The following is a 26,250-nucleotide window of genomic DNA, read 5'->3' as shown; positions in this document are numbered from 1 at the left end:
TTCAATAAAATCAATGACGTGCGTTGGTTTAAAATCTGCGCTGGGAGGGTCAGCCTACAACTGGTGCTGGGGCCTCCTGAGTGGGTCTCCGAGGGGGGTCGCAGCTCCCCACTGAATCTAGGCGGACGCTCTGATTTTATTTCCATGTTTTAGCTATTTGTTCCTGCATGCTTTGCTCAGTGACATATTGGGTGCAAAAATAAGAAATTTGAAGACAACGCAGCTTGTGTTACAGTGGGAGAAAGACACTGTCTGATACGTAATGGATATGCAGCTCTATCCCAGTGGGGTTGTAGCCTTTACTTTAGACTAATGGAAGGTAATGTGAGAAAATAGAAACAAACGGGAAAACATTGCGAGAGCAAATCAATACATTCATATGGGAGAAATTCGTAAAGACAGTGTGCATTCAAGAAAACATGAACAAAATTGAATAAAATGGTGATAAAGGGCCAATAAACACGACAACATAATAGAAATTAAAACAACAACAAACTTTGCTGTGGGAAGAAACCCTGACTCAGCAAACTGACAGCTTAATAATACTCGATGAGCACATTCAGCAGCAAATTGGTTCTCTGCGAACATAGAAGTTTATTATTAAAATAATAAAATAACTGCGCTCGTTTCTCTGGCTGTGGAACCCTTTCTGACTGTTTTGGGGTCTTTGTTGTTAACCCTGAGGGTAGGTTAGGTTTGGTTTTGCTCCCAGAGCAGCAGTTGACCCCCCCCAACCCTCAGCAGCTGTGTGTCGTCAGCTGATAACGTCAGAGCCCCCCCCCCCCGAAGACGTAGTGCTATGGATGTGAAAAGCACGGGTTTATGCTTTGCCGTTGTCAATGTTCCACCAGCCACCAAATCCCTTATTCATCATTTCATTTAGTGTTTTTTTTAAGCAATAATAATTTGTTTAAGCATGGTCAAAGCTCTGCTGAATTTCCAGGGTCAGTTGCAGAACAAAATAATTTTGTATGCTCCTTGTAATTACACGGACGAGGTGGTGCGGTGGCACAGCGGTCAACACTGCTGCCTCACAGCGCCAGGGATCCGGGTTCGATCCTGGCCTTGGGTCACTGTCTGTGTGGAGTTTGCACGTTCTCCCCGTGTCTGCGCGAGTTTCCTCCGGGCGCTCCGGTTTCTTCCCGCTGTCCAAAGATGTGCAGGTTAGACGGATTGGCCCCTTAGCATACAGAGGTTAGTGGGGTTACAGGGATAGGGCAGGGAATTGGGCCTAAATAATGTGCTCTTTCAGAGGGTCGGTGAATAGTCGATGGGCCGAATGGCCTCCTTCTGCACGGTAGGAATTCTATGCCCAGTGTCATGCTTGCTGCAATATACCCAGCCCCAGATTCTTCATTGCATTTGTACTGCCTCTTCAGGCATTTGCGCATCAACTGAAACGCTTTTGAATTCTGATCGAAAGATTTTGAACATTTAGAAATCTGGCTAACTGGAGTTATATCGTTGCACTTTTGTGCGAATCTACTTTTGAAGCAGTTTTCAGTGAAGGGGTGCACCAAAATACCCTTACATATTCAAATTGAGCTTGAATAATATGATTGGCTGTTTAAACAGTTACTGGTAACTGTTTAGTGTAAATTGAGTCTCCCCCGGTGCTGACCAAAGCCAATGAGACATGGCTTTTCTTAAAAATGTGAGTGCTATTTTGTCAGTGATGTCATGGGAGTGAAAGACAGACTAAAAGCGAATCATTCCTGGTAAAATCTCTTGACAAAGTTGTTGAAATGGCAAATGACTCCATTTGGGAAACGAATTGCACCGGATTTGCTCTTGAAGTGAGGAAGCGATTCTCAATCCTTAACCATGCAAATGTTTGCATGGCGAGGATTGTGAAGGATTCTCTCGGTATCCCACTAACGGGCCGCCGTTTTGAGCAGGCGGCCCGACAGCGAGGTCCCATGGCTGGCTGCCCCCCCCCACCCCTGCATTGCGATTCCACTCCCCACCCAGAAAAAGAGACCCCCCCATAAACTCCTTAAATAAAGGGACCCCCCCCCCCCCCGAGACCTCCTAAATAAAAAAAAACCCCAATAGACCCCCTTTGTAAAGGGGCCCCTAGAGACCCCCTAAAGAAAGGGACCCCCCCACAAAGGCCCCCTAAATAAAGGAGCCACCCAGAGACTCCCTAAATAGAGACCCCCTTAATAAAGAGATCCCCAGAGTCCCCCACAGACCCCTCAAACTCCTGTCAGGATGCCCTCCAAAGGCTGCAGAGCAGTCCAGACAGAGGCAGTGAAAAAAATACTGCTTTAACACTCACTTAAGCAATCCACCTGCTGGCTCAAATAGAGGAAGCAGCACCTGGCAATCCCTGGAAAAAGAAAACCAGTCAGCTGTGTTTAAACCCCCTCAGATCTTTGAGCTGCAAATCGATCATTCATTTCACAGTTGAGTAATCACAATGTTTATAAACATCAACCTTTGATTGACAGCTCCTGGACCACGTCAAATGGAATTAAGTGCTGTTAATTTCCAGCTGACCAAGCGTGGGGGGGGGTGGGCTTCGTGGCAGGGGTCTCTCTTCTGGTGGGCGTTCTGACAGGGGCTTCTTTTCTGCGGGATCTGTGGTGGGGGGTTCTCCTTATTTGGGGGGTCACTTTATTTAGGGGATCTCTGTGGGATCTCTCTTTATTTAGGGGGCCTCTGGGGGAGGGTTCCTTTATTTAGGGGAGAGTCTGGTCATGGTGAGTAGGTCTGGTGGGGTGGGGGGCGCGGGGTTGAGGGTGACCCCTGGATGGAATTTGAGGATACTTCCCTTAAAGAGTTACCCCTTTTCCCACTGCGAGGTCCACTGTCTCAGGGTCATGCTCATCAGGACCTGTAGTGATTTTCGCCCAGAGGGCTGGCGAATCAAGCGGGCCCAGAGAATATGGTGCCCAGCCTGCTAAGTGGATGCAAATTAGTCTTTTTTTAAAGAAAATATTTAATTAAGGCATTTCTAATTTTAACAATTTTAAACATCAGGTTTCAACAAGAACAAAACAATATAACCAACACACACCCCAGTAACAAACCCCAGCCAACATGGCTTTTCTCGAAGAAGTTGATGAGCGGCTGCCACCTCCGGGCAAACCCCTGCAGCGACCCCCTCAGGGCAAATTTAATTTTCTTGAGTCTGAGAAACCCCGCTTTGTCGCTAACCCACACCCCCGACTTCGGGAGCTCAGAGTCCCTCCATCCTAGTGAGATCCGTCTCTGGGCCACCAGGGAGGCAAAAGCCAGGACGTCGGCCTCTCTCAGCCCCTGGGCTCCCGGGTCTTCCGACACACCACAGATCACCACCTCTGGACTCGACACCCCCCTCACCTTTAATACCTCTGACATGACATCAGCAAACCCCTGCCAGCAACCCCTCAGCCTCGGACATGTCCAAAGCATATGGACATGGTGATGTGAATCAGTCTTAAAGGCCCATTTGCATCCCCCCGCTGGTGCGGAGCATGAGTTATGATCCTGAGGCCGAGAGCATCGGAGATAGATTGCCGTCCGGCGCCGATCCCGTTTTGGGTTACTACCGCTGGGTTGTCGGGCTCACCAGGAACTACGCTACTGGGGGCACGAGGTGGAGAATTCCCCCCAAGAAGCTCCAATCGGTGAATATAAGGCTCTATCTGGATCTTTTCTAACAGACACTTTTGTCCAACCCAAGTTTTGAATGGCAGCTAAATTTAAAGTTTAAAAATAGTGTGTAAAGACTAAAAGTGGGGCAGGTCTAACTTGCATCAAGTACCTTATAAAATGTGCACTCCTGGGTGTGAAGTTTGAAGAAGAAAGTGGGTTAACTTAGGGTTTGCCCCTCATTATGATCCTCCCAACGTTTTAGTTAAGATCCTGTTTAACGGCAAAGGTTGATCTGATATATTCCCAGTTTATCCTTGAGAACATGTCCAATCCTTTGAGAACAAATTTAGCAAATTCCTCCCCCAACAATCTCCTTTGCCATCCAGCCAAGTGGCACATGACGATGAACAATTTCTATGCGCAACATTTGTGGGGATGGGGCAGGTGTGAAGGGAACTTTCCTGAAATAATTTTAAAATAGGGCATGAATAACAGCTGCAACTTCCGTCAGCTCATTCTGATCAAATAGGAAATTGGGGCGTTTCTCACAATTTCAATGAGTAAAGGCCATTCAACCATTCCTTCCAACACACTATGGGCAGTCATGATATGTGGATATTTCTAGCAACGCCAGCATTTACTGTCCATCCCGAATTGCCCTTGCGACGGTGGTGGTTAGTCACCTTCTTCGATGACAGGAGATCTCATGGTGGAATGGGTAGTGTCTCTACCTGGGGGCCAGAGACTCCGGGTTCAAGTCTCACGCTGGGATTTTTTGGCCACAGAAGGAATGTTCCTGATGCAGTTCAATGGGCTGAGACTCAGTCAGGGAATCCTTCCGCTGAATGGGAAGAAAGCCTGAGTGTGTGTCAAGATGCTCATAAAAGAAAGCCCTTCTTTTATCACTTCAGTGCGTGTGATACATGCAAAGTGTTGTCAGATCGTGACACATTTTCAGAACAATTCGATACAACTGAGTGGCTTGAGGGTAGTTAACTGTTCGCCACATTGTGGCTCAGGAGCCATGTGTCGGCCAGACCGGCTAAAGACGGCAGATTTCCTTCCCTCAAAGGCAGATGGATCTCCACAACAATTTAGTCATTTTACGGCTACCATTATTGATTCTAACTTTTTACCCCAGATTTATCTAATTTACTGAATTTAAATTCACCCAGCTGCCATGGTGAGGTTTGAACCCCTATTTCCAATCATCATCATCATAATAATAATGTTTACTATTGTCACAAGTAGGCTTACATTAACACTGCAATGAAGTTACTGTGAAAAGCCCCTAGTCGCCACATTCAGGCGCCTGTTCGGGTACACAGAGGGAGAATTCAGAATGTTCAATTCACCTAACAAGCACATCTTTCGGGACTTTTGGGAGGAAATCGGAGCGCCCAGAGGAAACCCACGCAGAGACCCCGGGGAGGATGTGCAGACTCCGCAGAAGTGACCCAAGCTGGGAATCGAACCTGGGACCCTGGTGCTTTGAAACAACAATGCTAACCACTGTGCTACCGTGTTGCCCATCATCAGCCTAGGTCTCTAGATCGCCACTTCAGTAACCTAACCACTATGCTACAGGATCCCAACTTGATCCTCATTCCCTGAAGGCGATCGAGCAACAGAATCAGAGAATTGTGTTATCATCTGGCAGGCGGTGAGTGCCATACAACCCAAATCCCCAAAAGGGAAACTTCACGAGTGATCACAACAATGACAAAGATGTCATTGGATTGTTAATGGTAACATTAAGGAATAAAGAAGTGCTGATAGTGGCATACAGGTAAGATAGCAGAATATGTTAATAGAACTGTCAGGAAGGAAAGGCAGAACAGTGGTGAAATGGGGAAGACGCAAGTCGCAGAGAAACTAAAGGACAATTAGTTCTATAAACCAGGGGATGAAGAGAAATTCCAGGGAGTTTGAAGTCATAGAAACGTGAGGAACTGGAGTTGGGACAGGGTACTGTTCATTGAAGCTAAAGTCTGAGCTGAAATGTGCAGACCTGGTGAAGTTGACTGATGAGAAGCGAGAGAGGTTTGAAGTCATGCTAAAGGCTGGTGATATCTTACTACAGCCCTTGAAGTAAAAGTTGAAGCAATTGTGAAGCAATTGGTAGCTGGATCGCTGAGAGATTATGTGAATGTTTGAAAGCTCATGGTTATTGAAGGCAAAGGAATACTGAAAGGAGAGTTGGAAATCCTGGAGGTGGATCCTTGCTGAAAACAGATGAGGGAAAACATTGTTTGTAAGAAGAGTTTACGCATGTATTTCCAAGAGTGGAGTTTGGAAACACTCATGTGGAGTCCAGTGAGACAAGTTGACTTACAGTGTAATAATCATCTGGGGGCGATCTGAGGAAAAATTCAGAGAAGTTCGATGGGTGCCATCTGCCCCTAGATTTCAGAGTGGGGTATGTCTGACCACAGTTAGCCTGTAGGGTAACAGGGACTGTGTGTTTAATGAGAACGCTGGAACAAAATAGATATTTTGTACCCTGTGCTATCCTCAAAATCTGTGAACATTTGTGAAGTTAAGTGGGAATGAAGGAGTACTGTACTATTGGCAAACTTTTCATATTTAATAAATGCCTTTTTTGTTGTTAAAAAGCTAATTGGCAATCTTTTGACTTAGTTCACCCACGTTTTACATAAAAATGTCAAGGTTATTCTATTCTGGGACCTACCCGTCCAGTAGTAATAGCAACTACGTTCATAACAGAACAAAGGCCAGTGGTCAGTGAAAGAAAAACTGACGAACAAGTGGTAGATGGCCCTGTGGAGAGGTGGGAGGGGCGAGGGGGGGTTGTGGGGGGGGTTGTGGGGGGGGGGGGGGGGGGGGGGGATGTTTGGGATAAAACAAGGAAATCAAAAAAGGGGTGGAGGGGAACAGTCTCAGTCCACATTTGTTGCACTCACTCCCGAGGGCTGTAATGTGCACAGTCAGAGGATGAGGCGTTGTTCCTCCGACTAGGTTCGAGCTCCATTGAAACATTCCAGCAGGTCAAGGATGTCTATGTGGGCATGGGAGCAAGATGCAGCCTTGAAATGGAAAGTGACAGAAAGATTGGGGTCATGTGTGTGGGCTGAGAGAAGGTGTTCGGCAAAGTGGCCGCCCGGGCTGCGTCTAGTCTCCCCAGTGGAGAGGAGCCTGCATTGGGAGCAGCGACTACAGTGGACCAAATGGGAGGGAGGTGCAAGTGAATGGTTGCTTTGCCCAGTGGGAGTGTTTGGGGCCCTGGGAGAACGAGGAAGGAGGAGATAAAGGGGAGGGTGTTGAACCTTCTGCGATGGTATGGAAAGATGGGATGGGAAGGGGGTGAAGGGTTGGGGGTTACGGGGGAGTGGAGCAGGGCATCAGGGAGAAGGTGGTCCCTGCATAATGCTGATGGCGGGAGGTGGGGGGGGGGGAGGAATGGGACGAGGGGATGCTATGTTTCATGGTGGCATTGTCGGATGCTGTGGGAGGTGGGGGTGGGAGGGGGTGGGGTGGCCGCGGGATGCGACCTGCCATTGGCCAGTGGCAGGGTCTTCTGGATTTCCCATTAAATCCATCCCATGCCGCAGAGAAACTCATGGCGGGACGAGGTGAATGGCCAGACGATTGTGTCACTTAACTGCCTGCAGGCTGAAATCTGCTGACACAGCACAGACCAGGGGCCTGTACTCAGAACATCCACGGCTAAAGTGATGTTTTTTTAAATGGGACACCGGGGGGACTCGAACAAACAAAGGCAGAGTTAATTAATTGAAAATAAACTGCACTGTAAGCTGTGCAGCCTCGTGCCGCTCTGCAGTTAACCTGCCATAATCCACTGCAAACTGACATGTAACCAGCATTCAATAAGTAGGTAATAAGCTGCTGTAGATGGTGCTGTTTAAAAAGAAGATGATTTTGTGCATCCAGATGGTGGGAACCTGATGAGAAGGTGGCCGGGAATGCGTCAGGCCAGCTGTCACTGAAAGAATAATAGAACTTGATAGTGTTTCTGAGTCTCTAATGGGCCGTTTGATGCAGTAGCCTTTGTGCAGACACGATTATCGGGTAGCTTGCTTCTGCTGGCATCAGTGACGTAATATGTCTTGCGAAATCATCAAACGTGGTACAAATATCTGAGAGTAGAACGGAGAAAAAAATAGGGCCTTGTTTTGCCCATTCTGCTTGTGGTTTGATTTCTCTTTTTTAATGTAAATTTAGAGTACCCAAATATATTTTTCTCCAATTAAGGGGCAATTTAGCGTGGTCAATCCACCTAGCCTGCACATCTTTGGGTTGTGGGGGCGAAAGCCACGCAGACACGGGGAGAATGTGCAAACTCCACACGGACAGTGACCCAGAATTCGAACGCGGGTCCTCAACGCCGCAGTCACAGTGCTAATCTCTGTGCCACCATGCCGCCCCTCCCTGCCTTGGTTTCTGTTGCTTTTAAGGACCGATTTTCACTCTTCCCCTTATGTCGACACCTTCTCTCACTCACGTTCCTTTATGATCAAATATTCCATTTCACTGTTATCTGCCTGGCAGGGAAAATGTGCAACATGAAATCCATGGATGGATGTACCAGTCAGGTGAACAAAACAATTTTTGAACAGGCACTGAAGCATTTATGCAAAATTAAGAATGTTCGGAACTTGGACCTGATAAAACTCTCTGAGGACCATGGATCTGGTGGGAGATTTTCACTCATTTTGCAAAAAAAAAACACTTACTCGAGAAAAGAAATTAACTTTGCCGCAGGATGGATAATCTGCATTGCGTTGCTATGGCTAACGGCATACTAATATCTTGCAGATGTCAACCAAGAAAGACTGTTCATTCTCTGTATGGTGGAGTTCATAGTGCTGTTGTCACAGAGTCACGGAATACAGATTGAAGGCAAACCTACTTGGCAATCTTCCTCATTGTGGTTCTAATTGATCAAGAGGCTTTTAATCAGGAAGCAATTGTTTTCCTGAGAATTTCTGCTTCTCCCCCCCGCCTCACTTTTTCTTAACCTTTAACCTCCTTCTGTTTCCTGTCAGATTAAGACTCAGCTATGAATAATTGAACCTATAGCTGTCGTTTGTACTTTGCAAAATTGTGCGATCGCCTCAGGTTAAGACTGTGCTCATATTTTGAAACGTATGTGCTCTATCTGGTCAGCATGTTCTAAGTGTCAACTCGCATGTTTACATGTTGAATCATAAATTCTAACGGAATGGAAGGGGGCCATTTGGCTTGTCTCCGTGTTGGATCATTTCAGGAGCTGTCCGGTTTCGTCCCACACTCCCAACATTTCTCCTGTAACACTGAACATTAATTCTCTTCACATAATTGCCGTTGGAAACTTGGATATGGCATCCGATACCCTTTCAGGCCTTGCATTCCAGGTGTACAACAAGGCTCTGTGTGAAATAAAGTCTACCGATTTTCCCCTCTGGTTTATTTGCCAATTATTTCAAAACTGGCCGCCAACTCACTTGCCCGAGGAAACAGTTTCTCCCTACTCACTTCGTCTGAGTCCCCCATCATTTTGAATACCTCCATTTAGGTCTCCCCTTACCGTCTCTGCTCAAAGGAGAACAATCCCACTTTGTGCACAGTGAGCTGCTTGCACTGTGCAGTCACCACAGTAGAATGGTAATCATTGACAGTGGGGTCGGTGTGCGACACTGGCAGATAGAACGGCTGATTATCATCAGGGCGGGTAAAGCAACCCTTTACATCAGCTCTACTGTGCGCAGACTGTCCACACACATTGTCCAGTATCACATTATTTCTGAGGTTAAGATTCCTCATGGCATCCTAGTGATTTTGGAACAGTACCTATCCGATGGCTATTTAATTGTTGCTTCACAGCGCCAGGGCCCCAGGTTCGATTCCTGGCTTGGGTCACTGTCTGTGCGGTCTGCACGTTCACCCTGTGTTTGGTTTACTCTGGATTCTCCGGTTTCCTCCCACAAGTCCCGAAAGATGTGCTTGTTGGGTGAATTGGACATTCTGAATTCTCCCTCAGTGTACCCGAACAGGCGCCTAAGTGTGCAGACTAGGGGTTTTCAAAGTAACTTCATTGCAGTGTTAATGTGAGCCTACTTGCGACAATAATAAAGATTATTATTATAATTGTGCCCAAGAGGGATTTAGAATCTAATGAATTTATGCTAACAGTGGAAAATTGGCCACTTGACTCATATTTCATTTCCATAAAGGGCTGAGACGTAGGGCAGCATGGTGGTGCAGTGGTTAGCACTGCTGCCTCATGGCGCCGAGGACCCGGGTTCGACCCATGTGGAGTTTGCATATTCTCCACGTGTGTGTGCGTGTGGACCTCACCCCCACATCCCAAAAAGATGTGCAGTGCAGGTGGAATTGCCACGCTAAAAATTGCCCCTTAATTGGGAAAAAAAAATTGGGCACTCTAAATTAAGAAAATAAAAGACTGAGGATTTAGCAGACATGTTGGGAAATGTGCAGTCTGTTCCCTTGCATAGTTTCTCTGCAAAATCCTCACCTAGGTTTATCTACGTTTGTTAAACAGATGGATACTGAGTGTACTGCCTTACCAGTAACTTGTTTGCTGCCTCTCTCTGGGTCAGCAGGCCCGCTCAACACACACATCTCATTGACTTTATCTCACTTGAGAAGGAAAGGCAATCTGATCGTGCCCGTCCTGCCTAACATGCTTGCGAATAAAGACCATTGATTTTAGTGGGGATGATGTTATGCTGTTGCAATGAGATATCCCCACTTTGCAATGATGCACAAGGCATTTTGTCGCATGATTCAGTTCAAGGGTTACAAGAACACAGCTGTCAATGTCTGCAGTTAAAATAGCTAATCGTAGTTAATGGACAAGTTGAGTTAAATAAAAAAGGATTAGCAATGCTCTAAAACCTATGCCCCAGAGGAACAATCTTGTTAATCCACAAAGCAGGCTTTGTGCAGGGAATACAATGGGAGTGACCGCCTAATTTTGGATGTGTATTTTACAATGAAGCGATTTAACTGCAGCCACAGAACCATCCAGTAACAGTTCACAGTTTATTTAACAAGCACATTAGGAGTAAATATTTAAAACTTTAAAAAAAATCCAAACCAGAACAAACTAATGATGTTGATCAGCAATGTCGATAAACAATGTGACGAGGACAAGAGTGCTGATCAGACGTGCACTTCCAGAATCCTCAATCCAACTCCCCGGCTTAACTAAACGATCTGCACCTGCAGCCGTCAGGCCATTGGCTGGCAGGAGAATCTTCCAGTCTCACCGCTGTCCATGGGATTTCCCGTCGTTTGCACCCTCCACCTCCAGGGTGCCCACAGTGGGGGGGGGGGGGGGGGGGGGGGACGACCATCAGCGGGTATGAAAGATCACACAGGCAGGAACAGTTGGAAAATCCAGCCCATATAGAACAAAGAACAAAGAAAAGTACAGCACAGGAACAGGCCCTTCGGCCCTCCAAGCCTGCGCCGACCATGCTGCCCGTCAAAACTAAAATCTTCTGTACTTCCGGGGTCCCTCTATTCCCTCTATTCCCTCTATTCCCATCCTATTCATGTATTTGTCAAGATGCCCCTTAAATGTCAGTATCGTTCCTGCTTCCACCACCTCCTCCGGCAGCGAATTCCAGGCACCTACTACCCTCTGTTTAAAATAACTTACCTCGTACATCTCCTCTAAACTTTGCCCCTTGCACCTTAAACCTATGCCCCCAAGTAATTGACCCCTCTACCCTGGGATAAAGTCTCTGAATATCCACTCTGTCTATGCCCCTCATAATTTTGTAGACCTCTATCAGGTCGCCCCTCAACCTCCTTCGTTCCAGTGAGAACAAACTAAGTTTATTCAACCTCTCCTCATAGCTAATGCCCTCCATACCAGGCAACATCCTGGTAAATCTCTTCTGCACCCTCTCTAAAGCCTCCACATCCTTCTGGTAGTGTGGCGACCAGAATTGGACACTATACTCCAAGTGTGGCCTAACTAAGGTTCTATACAGCTGCAACATGACTTGCCAATTCTTATACTCAATGCACCGGCCAATGAAGGCAGCATGCCGTATGCCTTCTTGACTACCTTCTCCACCTGTGTTGCCCCTTTCAGTGACCTGTGGACCTGTACACCAAGATCTCTCTGACTGTCAATACTCTTGAGGTTTCTACCATTCACTGTACATTCCCTACCTGAATTAGACCTTCCAAAATGCGTTACCTCACATTTGTCCGGATTAAACTCCATCTGCCATCTCGCCGCCCAAGTCTCGAAACAATTTAAATCCTGCTGTATCCACTGACAGTCCTCATCGCTATCCACAATTCCTCCAACCTTTGTGTTGTCCGCAAACTTACTAATCAGACCAGTTACATCTTCCTCCAAATCATTTATATATACTACGAACAGCAAAGGTCCCAGCACTGATCTCTGCGGAACACCACGAAGCCACAGCCCTCCAATCAGAAAAGCACCCTTCCATTGCTACTCTCTGCCTTCTATGACCTAGCCAGTTCTGTATCCACCTTGCCAGCTCACCTCTGATATATAGTTTTACTTTCAATTTAAGTTCATTACAAACATATATTATGAGTATTCACACCGAGTGAAGAGGTTTTGATGCAATGCATGGGGACAAATCAATTCCACTGGTAGGAAGTTCAGAGGACACAGCATTCAGATAATTGGCAGACTGGCCAGAGGGAGGGTGAGAACTATTTTTGAAGCCATGATGTGGAGATGCCATCGTTGGACTGGGGTGGGCACAGTAAGAAGTCTTACAACACAAGGTTAAAGTCCAACAGGTAATTTAGCATGGCCAATCCACCTAACCTGCACATCTTTGGATTGTGGGTGGAAACCGGAGCACCCGGATGAAACCCACGCAGACACGGGGAGAATGTGCAGACTCCGCACAGGCAGTCACCTAAGCCGGAAATCGAACCTGGGATCCTGGAGCTGCGAAGCAGCAGTGCTAACCACTGTGCTACCGTGCTGAAGAATGATGTAATGCTGATTGAGCTACACGGAATTCACGGCATTGAAACAGGCCATTTGCCCAGACTGTTCCTGTGCTATATTGTTCTTTGTTCTTTGGTCGACCCTCTTGCTGTTGCTTTGATTTGCCGATTGCTTCTAATATTGTTTTTCTGTCTTCCCACAGCTGAGCCCAGTTGTCATGGACACGGTTCTAAAGGGGACATTCAACGCCACCCTAATTAACCCGCTCCTGAATTTGCTGCCAGTTCCAACCCATCCTGAACCGCCGCTATTCCAGGACATCTGATTGCAATCTGACATTCAAATCACCATCAGACAGTAAGTACAATCACTGAAAAGTCAGGCAAAGCCATGCCAATCATCCTGGCTCTGACAGCTGTGATTTTGTGACCATCCCATAGCGTGGGCCAGTTATTAACTCCGGTGAAAGGAAGAGGACCACTCCCATTTACAATTAGTGTAAGGAAATCAGATTTTGTTTTCTCTTTCACAGGATATGGACTTCGCTGGCTAAGCCAATATTTATTGCCCACCCTTAGTTTTCCTTGAGGAGAGGTGCTGGTGAGACGCCTGCTTAAACCGCTGCAGTCCGTGTGGTGTAGGTGCACCCACAGCGCTGATAGGGAGGGAGTTCCATGATTTTGATCCAGCGACAGTGATGGGATGTTGATATGGCTCCACATCAGGATGGTGTGTGGCGTGGAGGGGAATTTGCAGATGATGGTGCTCCCCGGGTACCTGCTGCACTTGTCATTTGAGGTGGTAGAGGTTATGGGCTTGGAAGGTGCTGTCAAGGAAACCTTGGTGAGCTGCCATCTGGGGTTTCCCTGTATCTTAGTGCAAAAGAAAGAAAGTCAGTGACCCAAGCGGACGCGAACCTCACCGGCTACACCCTGGGCTGGATTCTCCCCAAATGGGGCTATGACCCCACTCCCGCGTAAAAACGTTGGCGTTGCACTCCCCAGTTTCCTGCAAAAAATAAAAGTCGATTCACTTACCTGCCGGGGGCTAGCAGGGACCCAAGGAGTTCCACGATGCCTCCTAAGTAGAGCTTAACTGACGGTCCTACACCTGATTCCATTGGCCGCTTGCGTCGGGATACCCGCCTGGAAGCGGGACAGCATCCCATAGCAGTCCCGACGGTGATTTACACTCACTTCCTACTCCCCCGCACCCCCTCCAGAAAACATGTCTCCACGGGGCCAGTTAAATTGCAGCCAATATTTTAGGTCCATGACCTTTCATCAGAACTGGCAAATGTCAGAGAGGTAATGGATCTTACTCACGGCAGGAAAGGGGTGGGGGAGGCGAATAAACATGAGGAAGCTTTGTGCCATGGTGGAGGGCATTAATCTTTATATATTGAAAGGAAATGGCGCAAGTAAAAAAAATCAAAAGATAAGTCTGGAAGATGTGTAAATACCAAAAACAGAATCGTTATAAATATTGGCTAATTGAGAAAACGGGAGTGCCAGTTATCACAGAATCATAGAATTTACAGTGCAGAAGGAGGCCATTTGGCCCATCAAGTCTGAACCAGCCCTTGGAAAACAGCACCCTACTTAAGCCCACGCCACCACCCTAACCCCGTAACCCAGTAACCCCACCTTACCTTTTGGACACCAAGGGGCAATTTAGCGTGGCCAATCCACTTAACCGGTTCATCGATAGGCTGTGGGAGGAAACCGGAGCACCCGGAGGAAATCCACGCAGACACGGGGAGAAAGTGCAGACTCCACACATACAGTTCCCCGAGGCCGGAATTGAACCCGGGTCCCTGGAGCTGTGAAGCAGCAGTGTTAACCGCTGTGTCACCATGCCACCCACCCGGAATTGTTGAACTCAGTTCTGTGTCTGGAAGGCTATAAAAATTGCCTCATTGAAAGACGAGGAGTCATTCCTGGAGCTGCACTGGACAATTCTAGCTTTTATGGGCTGGTAATAAAACAGCACATTTTTCAGAAAAAAGAATGATCTAAGGACTAGTGAACCATAGCAATGGCCCTGCCACCACCAATATTTCTGGAATTAAAACAGTGAAAGAGTCTCCACGCACAAAGGGACCTTCTCTGTAAAGCATTGGGCCTTGTCTAAAATAGATTAAGCCAAACTCATTGTTCCAGGTATTTCACATCAATGGCCAGTATAAATGAAGCTGTCGGTAATCAAAATCTTTGCAGGGGAAAAAATAAGGAGATTTTGACTAGAAAAGGCCCGAAGGAGCCTTTTCAACCCTGTGAGTGGGCGGAGATCACGGAGGGGATACTGGTCCTGTAAGGGCAATGCATCAGGAGCATAAAGTGGTCTGTGTGATTCATACAATCTGGTTCCTGTGCTATTAGGGAAGTAACTCAGCCAGCAAGTTCTGTAACTGCCCTTTTCTTTCCTATAAATCTCCGAAGCCAGCAAGAAATTAGTAGAGTGGGTACATTGATCTTGTAAGGTTAATGTTAAATTGGCAACAAAAGTTATTATTGGCCGGTGAGACAGTTCAGAGAAGTTTTCACTGCTGGCCACAGTTAACACTTGCAGTGCACTTGTCTGATGACATGATGTACTGGTGCTCTCATATTTAGCCTATCAATCTGATGAGTAAACGTCCCCATTCTCTTAGTGCTAAGCTTTTTACTGGTGTCGGGTAACTAATGTAGCCGCAGTTATTTATGTGTGGACACACCACTTTCCTTAGTCTTTCATCAAGAGGGGTTCTTCTTCAGCTAATCAAAATTAAATAAATCATTGTGGTGTTTTGCCAAATGCCTGGAGTGCATAAATCAAGGTGCACTTTGCGTGCACTTCTCGCAGAGCCCATAGTGCTACTATTGTTGAAATGTTGACTGCACCCATATATTAACGATCAGATCATTATCAGATTTTGTTACAAAGGCACTTTGTAGCAGTATTCTTTAAATATCACCAAGTAATGTTAGGCATAAAATGGAATTTTGCAGCACAGATTTAAGCCATTCAGTCTAGCCTGTTTCTGCTCCACACAAGTCTCCTCCCCTCCTTCTCCAACTCACCTGAGTGCTCTCTCCCTCATGCCTCTATCTAGCTTCCCCTTCAATGCACATTTGCCTCAGTAACAACCCTTCGTGGCCAGTTCCACATCCTCACCCCTCCGGGCAAAGACATTCCTTCTGAACTCTGTGGTGCTGAAGGAAGACATTTTGTCAAAGTTTTTCCCCTCCCACTCATCAGGTCCATCGGAGGAATGCCAATGTCAGCGGAAACGACAATTGCGTGAGAAGGGAGTGTCGGCCGGCTGGTTGGCAAGTGGACTCTAATTGGTAGAGAACTCAGGAACAGGGCTAAGGGTGTCGTCACATTCGGCCCTGAAGAGTGCCAGTCTACCCCAGCTTATCCCTGGGTGGGCGAGGTGTCTCAAAAATTTGAGCAACAGGTGAAGCCAGCTGTTTCAGGCTGCTACCGTGCTGTAGCAGCACGGGTGGTGCTCACTGTTAACAGGACACTGCCGTCAGGCCATAAGGATATTTTGCCTATCAAGCAAATGAGTAATGTGGTGTATAAATTTCCACAATTGGACATTATTTGCTAAATAGTCTTCAGTGTACGAAAAACTATGCTGACAACCAATTTAAGATTGTCAGTGGGGGGACTCACAGCATTTAAGTGTATTGGAAGCTGCATGTATTGATACAAAGGGCCCTGTTCTTTACAGACAGATAGGACATGGACACACATTGTGCCTGTTTCAGTTAAACGTGATAGTCATTAGCTGGTTCGTTCCTCAGGCCAATGCCTTGACCAATGGGAATCAAGCGGCCTGGTTTAAATTTTGAAACAATGATTGGCAGTTAAATGCCAGTCACCTTTAGACTGGGAGGTCACTGTGGCAAGCAATTAGCATCCTCTTCTAATATAGCATGATGTTGTTGTTTCCTTTGATATTGGCATTCTTGTGATTGTCCTGATGAGTACGAGATGAAAAGCTTTGACAAAATGTCTTTATTCAGCAATACTCAAGTTCTGTGCTAACAAATGGGTGGCATGGTGGGACAGTGGTTAACACTGCTGCCTCACAGCTCCAGGTACCCGCGTTCAATTCCCGCTTTGGGTGGCCATCTGTGTGGAGTTTGCACGTTCTCCCTATGATGTGCAGGTTAGTTGGACTGGCCATGATAAATTTCCTTAGGAGCTTAGGAACAGGAAGGGGGCAATCACAATGTTGGGGGTTATTACAGGCCCCCCAACTGCCAGCGAGAGATAGAGGAGCAGATAGATAGAGAGATTTTGGATAGGTGCAAAAGTAACAGGGTTGTTGAGGTAGGGGATTTTAACTTGCCCTATATTGACTGGGACTCACTTAGTGCTGGGGGTTTGGGTGGGGCAGAGTTTGTAAGGTGTATCCAGGAAGCAGTCTTGATGCAATATGTAGATAGTCCAACTAGGGAAGGGGTAGTACTGGATCTGGTATTGGGGGAATGAGCCTGGACAGGTAGTTGAGATTTCAGTCGGGGAACATTTTGGGAGTAGTGACCACATTTCCGTAGGTTTTCGGGTACTTTTGGACAGGGATGAGGGTGACCCCCGCATTAAGGTGCTAAACTGAGGAAAGGCAAATTACGATAACAAATTGAAGAATTTGGATTGGGTGCCACTGTTGGATAATAAATCAACATCGGACATGTGGGTGACTTTCAAGCGACAGTTGATTAGGATTCAGGAAAGCCACGTTCCTGAGAGAATGAAGGATAAGTATGGGAAATTTAGGGAGCCTTGGATAATGAGGGATATTGTGAACCTCATCAAAAAGAAAAAGGAGATTTTTGTAAGATCTAGAAGGGTGGGAACAGTCTAAACCCTTGAGGAGTATAAAGAAAGTAGGAAGGTACTGAAGCGGGAAATTAGGAGGGCTAGGAGGGGTCATGAAAAATCCTTGGCAAGGAAGATTAAGGTAAATTCCAAAGCTTTTTATTCATATATAAAAAGCAAGAGGGTGGCCAGGGAAAGGATTGGGCCACTTAAGGATAGTAGGGGGAATCTATGCGTTGAGCCAGAGGAAATAGGCAAGGTACTAAATTAATACTTTGCATCAGTGTTCGCTAAAGAAAGGGACTTGGTGGAAGTTAATTCTTGAGTAGGGTGTGTGGACAGTCTGGATCATGTTAACAGCGCAAAGGAGGAGGTATTGGGTCTTTTAAACGATTTTAAGGTAGATAAGTCTCCTGGGCCAGATGGGATTTATCCCAGAATACTGAGGGAAGTAAGGGAGGAAATTGCTGGGGCCTTGACTGACATCTTTGTATCCTCATTGGCTATAGGTGAGATCCCAGAGAACTGGTGAACAGCTAATGTGGTACAGCTGCTTAAGAAAGGAAGAAGGGATAATCCTGGAAACTATAGGCCGGTGAGCCTCATGTCGGTAGTAGGTGAATTATTGGAGAGAATTCTCAGGGACAGGATTTATACCCATTTGGAAACAAATGGACTCATAAGTGATGGTTGTGTGAAGGTGAGGTCATGCCTCCCGACTTGATTGAGTTTTTTGAGGAGATGACAGAGATGATGGATGACGGGAGGGCGGTGGATGTTGTTTACATGCACTTCAGTAAAGCCTTTGCCAGGGTACCTCATGGCAGACTGGTACAAAAGGTGAAGTCACAAGGGATAAGAGATGGTAAGACGGATACAGAACTGGCTCGGTCACAGAAGGCAGAGCGTACCAGTAGAAGGGTGTTTTCCTGAATGGAAGGCTGTGACTAGTGGTGTTCCACAGGGATCTGTGCTGGGATCTCTGTTGTTTATAGTGTACATAAACGATTTGGAGGAAAATGTAGCCGGTCTGATTAGTAAGTTTGCGGATGACACCAAGCTTAGTGGAGAGGCAGATAGTGTTGAGGATTGTCAGAACACACAGCAGGACATAGATAGGTTGGAGACTTGGGCAGAGAAATGGCAAATGGAGTTTAATCCGGACAAATGTGAGGTAATGCATTTTGGTATGTCTAACATAGAGGGGAAATATCCTGTAAATGGTAAAAATCTTAGGAATATAGAAAGTCAGAGAGATCTGGGCGTGCAGGTCCACAGACCTTTGAAGGTGGCAACGCAAGTGGACAAGGTAGTCAAGAAAGCATACGGAATGCTTGCCTTCGTTTGATAAAGTTTCCCATGGCAGGTTGATGGAAAAAGTGAAGTCGCATGGGGTTCAGGGTGTACAAGCTAGATGGATAAAGAACTGGCTGGGCAACAGGAGACAGAGAGTAGTGGTGGAAGGGAGTGTCTCAAAATGGAGAAAGATGACTAGTGGTGTTCCACAGGGATCCGTGCTCGGACCACTGTTGTTTGTGATATACATAAATGATCTGGACGAAGGTATAGGTGGTCTGATGAGCAAGTTTGCAGATGATACTAAGATTGGTGGAGTTGCAGATGGTGAGGTGGACTGTCAGTTAATACAGCAAAATATAGATAGATTGGAGAGTTGGGCAGAGAAATGGCAGATGGAGTTCAATCCAGGCAAATGCGAGGTGATGCATTTTGGAAGATCTAATTCAAGAGCGGACTATATGGTCAATGAAAGAGTCCTGGGGAAAATTGATGTACAGAGAGTTCTGGGAGTTCAGGTCTATTGTACCCGGAAGGTGGCAATGCAGGTCGATAGAGTGGTCAAGAAGGCATACATCATGCTTGCAGTCATCGGATGGGGTATTGAGTACAAGAGTTGGCAGGTCATGTTACAGTTGTATAGGACTTTGGTTAGGCCACATTTGGAATACTGCATGCAGTTCTGGTCGCCACATTACCAGAAGGATGTGGATGCTTTAGAGAGGGTGCAGAGGAGGTTCACCAGGATGTTGCCTGGTATGGAGGGTGCTAGCTATGAAGAAAGGTTGAGTAGATTAGGATTGTTTTCGTTGGAAAGACGGAGGTTGAAGGGGGACCTGATTGAGGTCCACAAAATTATGAGAGGTATGGACAGGGTGGATGGCAACAAGCTTTTTCCAAGAGTGGGGGTGTCAATTACAAGGGGTCATGATTTCAAGGTGAGAGGAGGAAAGTTTAAGGGAGATGTGCGTGGAAAGTTTTTTACGCAGAGGTTTGGTGGGTTCCTGGAACGCTTTGCCAGCGGAGGTGGTAGAAGCGGGCACGATAGCATCATTTAAGATGCATCTGGACAGATATATGAACGGGTGGGGAACAGAAGGAAGTAGATCCTTAGAAAATAGGCAACAGGGTTAGATAAAGGATCTGGATCAGCGCAGGCTGGGAGGGCCGAAGGGCCTGTTCCTGTGCTGTAATTTTCTTTGTTCTTTGTTCTTGTTCATTGGACGGGGCATCGAGTACACAAACTGGCAAGTCATGCCACAGTTGTATAGAACCTTGGTAAGGCCGCACTTGGAATATTGCGCACAGTTCTCTTCGCCACACTACCAGAAGGATGTGGAGGCTTTGGAGAGGGTGCCGAGGATGTTGCTTGGTCTAGAGGGTGCTAGCTATGTGGAGAGGCTGAGTAGACTTGGACTGTTTTCATGAGAAAGGCAGAGATTGAGGGGTGACCTGATAGAGGTCTACAAGATTATGAGGTGCATGGATAGAGTGGATGGGCAGGCACTCTTTCCCAGAGTGGATGAGTTAGTCACCAGGGGGAATAGGTTTAAGCAAAGTTTACAGGCGATGTGCGAGGCAGTTTTTATACACAGAGGGTGGTGAGTGCCTGCAACGCGTTGCCAAGGGAGGTTGTGGAAGCAGCTACATTAATGGCGTTCAAAAGGCATCTTGACAAACATATGGATAGGATGGGTATAGAGGGATATGGCACAAGGAAGTGCTGAGGGTTTTGGTAAAGGTTAGTATCATGACTGGTACATGCTTGGAGGGGCGATGGGCTGTTCCTGTGCTCTATTGCTCTTTGTACTTCCATGGCTAAGAATGAAGTTATGTTCTGAGAAATACTGCCTATTACTATGACAAACTACCTTTGGTGGCTAGACTGAGTGTACCGCAATCAGATGTACCCCATAGCTGGGCCTGTTTCCGAGGCAACATGTGCTGCCTCAGTGGCTGATAAGCTCTCCTCTCCTTCAGTGGCCAGGAGTGGGGGTCCTTCCCTCCATTATTTTTGGGCGAAACAATTCAATTTTTTAAAATGCTTTTCACGTTAATTGTAAAATTGAAAATCACCACATTCCAGAGACTCAGGGCCATTTGGCCCATCTGCTCCGTGCTGTTGTTTATGCCCCACAGAAGCCTCCTCCCACCCCGACTTCATCTCCTCCCGGGGAGGCAGTGATGTAGCGGTATCGTCACTGGACCCGTAGTCCAGTGACTCAGGTTGGAACCTTGCCACAGCAGATGGAATCTGGACAATGAATCGATTGTCGTAACAACCCATCTGGTTTAGTAATGTCCTTTCCGGATGGCAAATCTGCCATCCTTACTCGGTCTGGTCTACACGTGACTCCAGACCCACCGGTCTGGTTGACTCTTGCTAGCAAGCCATCCATTCCAAGCAGGATGGGCAATAAATGACCCAGCCAGCGATGCCCACATCCCTTGTAAGGATTAATAAAAAAACATAATCATCTATTCCTTTCTCCCTCATCTATTTAACTAGACTCCCCTTAAAGACATCTCCACCGTTCACCTCAAGTACTACTTGTGATGGCAAGTTCCACATTCTCACCATAAGGATGTTTCTCCTAAATTCTTGACTTGGATATATCAGCATCTTTTGTATGTTTATGCAAATAGATGCACAGTGCTTCCTGAAATAAGACAGTGAAATGTTTAACTTCCTTTAGTTCCTTGGAGCTGTTACAATTGTAAAATATCTCAGCCACTGCCTCCTCCCTGCGATATGTGATGGTTTGGCACTGCCCTTAAAATCCTTTCATACATAAATGGCAGCCGAGGACTGGCTGGAAAGTGGGCAAGGGCCCAATGTCACCTCTGTTTGGGAAGGCCTGTCAAATTAAGTGCCAATCAGACACTTAACTGGACAGGTACCCGTTTTCCGCAACGTCCCCAGGTGTGAAGTCTCACCCGCCTTAAGCTGCTGACCAATCGGTGGCCAGCAGTCTTTCATTGCTCAGTACTGCCACCAGGGAGGCAGTGGCTGCCTCTGTTACTACACCTGTCTGAGGACCAGGATTGCTGATGATGGTGGGAGGTGGGTGAGGGTCGTGTGGGAGGGTGTTTAAGGGATTGGCTCTCAGTGCCTCTCCCTCCACCTTCCTGATGTTGGTATCTTAATCATCTCTCTACTGTGTAGCACTCTACTCCATGGGCGGGATTCCCCGCCGGCAGGATCCTCCGCTTCGCCAGCGACGCAGTCGCGCCCGCGGATTTCCCAACAGCGTGGGGGTGGCCACAATGGGAAACCCCATTGGCCGGCTGCCGGGACGGAGAATCCCCCTGTCAGCGGGGACGGGCCATGCCAGAAAACAGGTCTGCCGAGATGGAGACTCCAGCCCCATATCCTTCACCTGATGTCTATGTCTATGTATTTACATTGTATATTTATCGTATGTCCTATATTTTAACGTATGGAGTGATCTGCCTGGACTGTACGCAGAACAATACTTTCCATGTACCTCAGTACACGTGACAATAAATCTAAATCTAAATCAGACACTTGCTTTGAACAAGGAAACCCACTCACCTGAGAAGCACCTCTGACAGTGTTTACTTGACGAGCTTCCTGAATGGTGACTCCCTAACCCTGAGGGTTGAGGCCCCTGAGCGGGCCCACTTTAGGGCCTCAATTGGCAGCGAGATGGGACATCTATGGACCTTTTCACCATGAACCTAATCGGGGCAGAGGGACCATCGCACTCAATTAAATACCCTTGTGTCACAGAACTCACCAGGGAGAAAGGCATTAAATTCTGCCCAGTCAAAATCATCTGAATTTTTAGAAGAGTTTGAATAGGTTTCCGTCCCTTGTCCAGTTTAAAAGTGATGAGTGTGAGTCATTGAGGAGATGGAATGAAAGCACTTACATTTCATACTAAAAATGTTTTAATCAATGTAATTTACAGGTCAGGTAATTAGTCAATATAGGTCACAATACTAACTACCATTCCACAAATATCATTTTATATATGCTTGCTAGAATAATCACTATTTAAAAAAAAATGTGTATAAATATGAGATCAATGTATTAAAATAATTATTTTTGCTCTGTTGATCACTTCCTTTGTCATACCAAGTCCTGTCCACTGTACTCAAGGACCTACGCTGACCCCTGGCCCAGCAATGCTTCAATATAAAAATTCTCATCCTTGTTTTCAAACTCCTTTGTCCTCCCCCACCCAATCCTTGCTATTTCAGTAGCCTCCTCCAGTCCCTCAATCGTCCAAGCTCTCCGCCCTCCTCCATTTCTGGCCCCTTGTGTCTGCTGATTTTAACCGTGCCAAAATTGGGGGGGGGGGGGGGGGGGGGGGGGGAGCTGTGCCTCCAGCTGTTTGGGTTGTAAGCTTCAGAATTCCCTCCCTCCGGCTCTCCACCTCTCAAACTTTGAGACAAGGTGATGTTCCTTACAACCTATCTCTTGAACCAAGTTTTTGGTCACCTGTCCTAACATCACCTTAACTTTGGTGTCACATTTTGCTTTGTGACAAAAACACGGGGGGGGGGGACATTTTATTACATTAGAAGCACAATGTAAATTGTTGTATTTGTATACTGTATCATTGTATATGTGTACGAATGTACCGCCAAAAATGTGCGTTTGTACATATCTAGATGTAGATACATATAGAAATATTACAAAACCACAAAGGTTGCGAACCATGCTCTCATACCTGATGCGATTGATAAGGATTACATGATGCCTGGAATGAGTGTGTCAACCATCAGGGAGTCCTGTACGTGCTTTGATGGATCAATAATGGCTCCACAACCAAACAAGGGGGGTCACGTTGATAGTGACTCCTTTGAATTATTGAGGGGGGTCTCGGGTTTCAGAACTACTGAACACCAGATTAAAAAGGGAAAATAGGGGACAACGAGGGGCAGAGCAGTCGTGTCTTGTTCCGGGGTCAAGGATAGGCAGTTAACTCAGCCCAAGGCAGCCTCCAGCTGTGTGTCAGTAAGGCCGTGTGCTGTTACCATCCAAAGTGAAGGCCGTGTGCTGTTACATTCCAACGTCATTGCTTCACTGTTCGGGTTTAAAAGAGAAAACACGCAGAAGTCTGAAAGAACAGAGTCCCAGAGCAGAGGATTAAGAAACTGCTTTCTGCTCAAATGAAACCATGTCACAAATCCTCCTCGTGCCCAATATACAGGTTTCAAAGGGAAACACTGGGCATGAAAATAAACTCATATTACATCTTCTCTTTTAGAAAATAGGATTTGATTACTCAATCAGTTAACAGTTGACAAGTTGCTGATGCAATACATCTGGAACTTGATTGCAAGCCAGTCAAACAGAGAATGGTCCAAAACAGATAGAAATCATTTGACCATTGAGTCTGTGCTGGCTCTTTTGAAGAGCAATCCGATTAGTCACAATGTACCTCCCCCTTTTTCTCACTATCCAGGCGACATGGTGGCGCAGTGGTTAGCAGTCCGGCCTCACAGCGCCAGGGTCCCGGGTTCAATTCTAGCCCTGGGTGACTGTGCGGACTCTGGACGTTCTCTCTGTGTCTTCGTGGGTTTCGTCCGGGCGCTCCGGTTTCCTCCCACAAGTCCCGAAAGACGTGCTTTTTAGGTGAATTGAACATTCGGAATTCTCCCTCTGTGTACTCGAACAGGCGCCGGATTGTGGCGACTAAGGGCTTTTCACAGTAACTTCATTGCAGTGCTAATTGTGGCAATAAAGATTGTTAATTAAAAATGTCACCCAGAACTCCAAACCCTGTTTATCCAACATCCTGGTGGTCGCTGACCTACACTGACTCCCAGTCAATGTTAACATTTTCAAACTTGTTTTCAAATCTCTCCAAGGTCTTTCCCCTCCCTATCTCAGTAATCTCCAGAACCCTCCAAGATCTCTGATTCCCTCTGATTCCAACCTCTTGAGCAGCCTCGAATTTAATCACACCACCATCTCTTTATGTGACTCAATGTCAAACTTTACCTTACAACCCCCCCTGCGAAGTGGTTTGAAAGGCCTTTTAATACATTAAAGACATTATATAGATAGATACGAGTGACTATCATTGTTGTTGGCAGCTACTACCCGGGCCAAGGGATTGTCAATGGTGTCTTATTTCCTATGGTTCCTTGAATTAAGGTGAGCAGATGAAGACAAGTGGAGTTTTTGAAGACAAAGAGAAACACACTGACTCTTCACAGCTTGCAAAGAAAATACCTTAACGTACTTCACATGGAGGAGGCTCCTCGAAAAGAAAGCAGCTGTTCCATGTAAGCTTTCAGCCTTGTCTTCATTTCATACAGATTATCTCATCTACTTTGCCATCCTCCGACTGATTTAACAGCTGAAATGGGCCAGTCTGATCCACAGTAAAGAAACAAGACTGTAGATGGGGACTTGCTATTTGTAATAATGCTATTAGTTAATCTTCCATGTCACTGCACAGGAACAAAGCCAATAAATAAATTGTGTCTCTCTCGCCTTTATATTTGTCTAACTCCTGTGGACTTTTTCACAGCCTTCGTGGAGGTTTGGAGGGTTTTTGCAGCAAGCCTTCCATTCTCTTTGTGAACCTCTCCATCTCCCTTTGCCTGTATTCCTCTTCTGCCTTTTAGCCTTAAGCTCTCCACTCACTTCATCCCACCATTGATGGCCATGCTTGGGCACTTGTTGCTGGAACTCCCTCTCTAAACCTCTCCACTCTCTAACTCTCACGCTCTCTCCTCCTTTACGTCACACTTTAAACCCTCCACCAAGCCTTTGGTGACCTATGCTGATATCTTGTTCTGTAAGAAATCTTCCAAAACCAGGTTAAAGTCTAACAGATTTGTTTGGAATCACTAGCTTTCTGAGCGTAGCTCCTTCATCAGGTGAGCACTCACCTGATGAAGGAGCTACGCTCAGAAAGCTAGCGATGGGACCAGAAGATCCCGCTGCTGGTCACAGGTAGGCAACCTCCCTCCACAGAGAAACACGTCAGGGGGAGGCCAGAGAAGCTCGGCCATTATCTCATCCTTCATCCCGACATACAGCCCCCGTGTTGCTTTAGCAGCAATCGAGGTTGTCCCATCTCACCTACCCAATATCAAAGCTTTTTCCTAATTCCTTGACTCGAGCCCCAGCAGTCTCGAGATGGTCGGGTCAAACGATGGATTAGGGATTCAGTCCCATCACCACCCCCTCAACGTCATCTCCAAGTCCCTTCCCAAAGCCCACCAGGCTGAATATTACTTTCTGCCCAGTACTGAGAGGCACATGCTCAGGTTAAGACCTCATTGGCACAGGAACATTGGTGCAGGAGTGGACCATTTGCCCCTTCGAGTCTGCTCTGCCCTTCAAACAGATTGTGTCTGATCATGCATCGCTACACCATTTTGCCCGCTTTCCCCATATCTCCTGATGTCACTGGACTCCAGAAATTGATTAGGGGCTGGTTTAGCACAGGGCAAAATCACTGGCTTTGAAAGCAGACCAAGGCAGGCCAGCAGCACGGTTCGATTCCCGTACCGGCCTCCCCGAACAGGTGCCGGAATGTGGCGACTAGGGGCTTTTCACAGTAACTTCATTTGAAGCCTACTTGTGACAATAAGCGATTTTCATTTCTCATCTGCTTTACACATGCTCA

General features: G+C 46.6%; 1 protein-coding gene across 6 annotated transcripts in view; it reads left to right on the top strand.

Annotated features, from left to right (window-relative positions):
* stpg2 (sperm-tail PG-rich repeat containing 2) overlaps positions 1 to 26,250 on the top strand; it is a 587,689-nt gene that overhangs the window by 478,296 nt on the left and 83,143 nt on the right. For 4 of the 6 annotated variants that reach the window (XM_038792780.1, XM_038792783.1, XM_038792782.1 and 1 more), the window contains 2 exons: positions 12,723 to 12,877; positions 24,765 to 25,111. In XM_038792780.1, coding sequence (XP_038648708.1) covers positions 12,723 to 12,845 — 123 coding nt within the window. In that variant the 3' untranslated portion in view covers positions 12,846 to 12,877; positions 24,765 to 25,111. Of the gene's footprint in view, positions 1 to 12,722; positions 12,878 to 17,844; positions 17,932 to 24,764; positions 25,112 to 26,250 lie in introns of those variants that run through there. The other 2 variants (XM_038792785.1, XM_038792784.1) reach the window with 2 other exon arrangements.

Source organism: Scyliorhinus canicula, chromosome 3 (genome assembly GCF_902713615.1).
Source record: "Scyliorhinus canicula chromosome 3, sScyCan1.1, whole genome shotgun sequence".
Taxonomy (NCBI): domain Eukaryota; kingdom Metazoa; phylum Chordata; class Chondrichthyes; order Carcharhiniformes; family Scyliorhinidae; genus Scyliorhinus; species Scyliorhinus canicula.
Note: the sequence above shows the minus strand (reverse complement) of the source record. Positions and strands in the feature narration are given on the sequence as shown.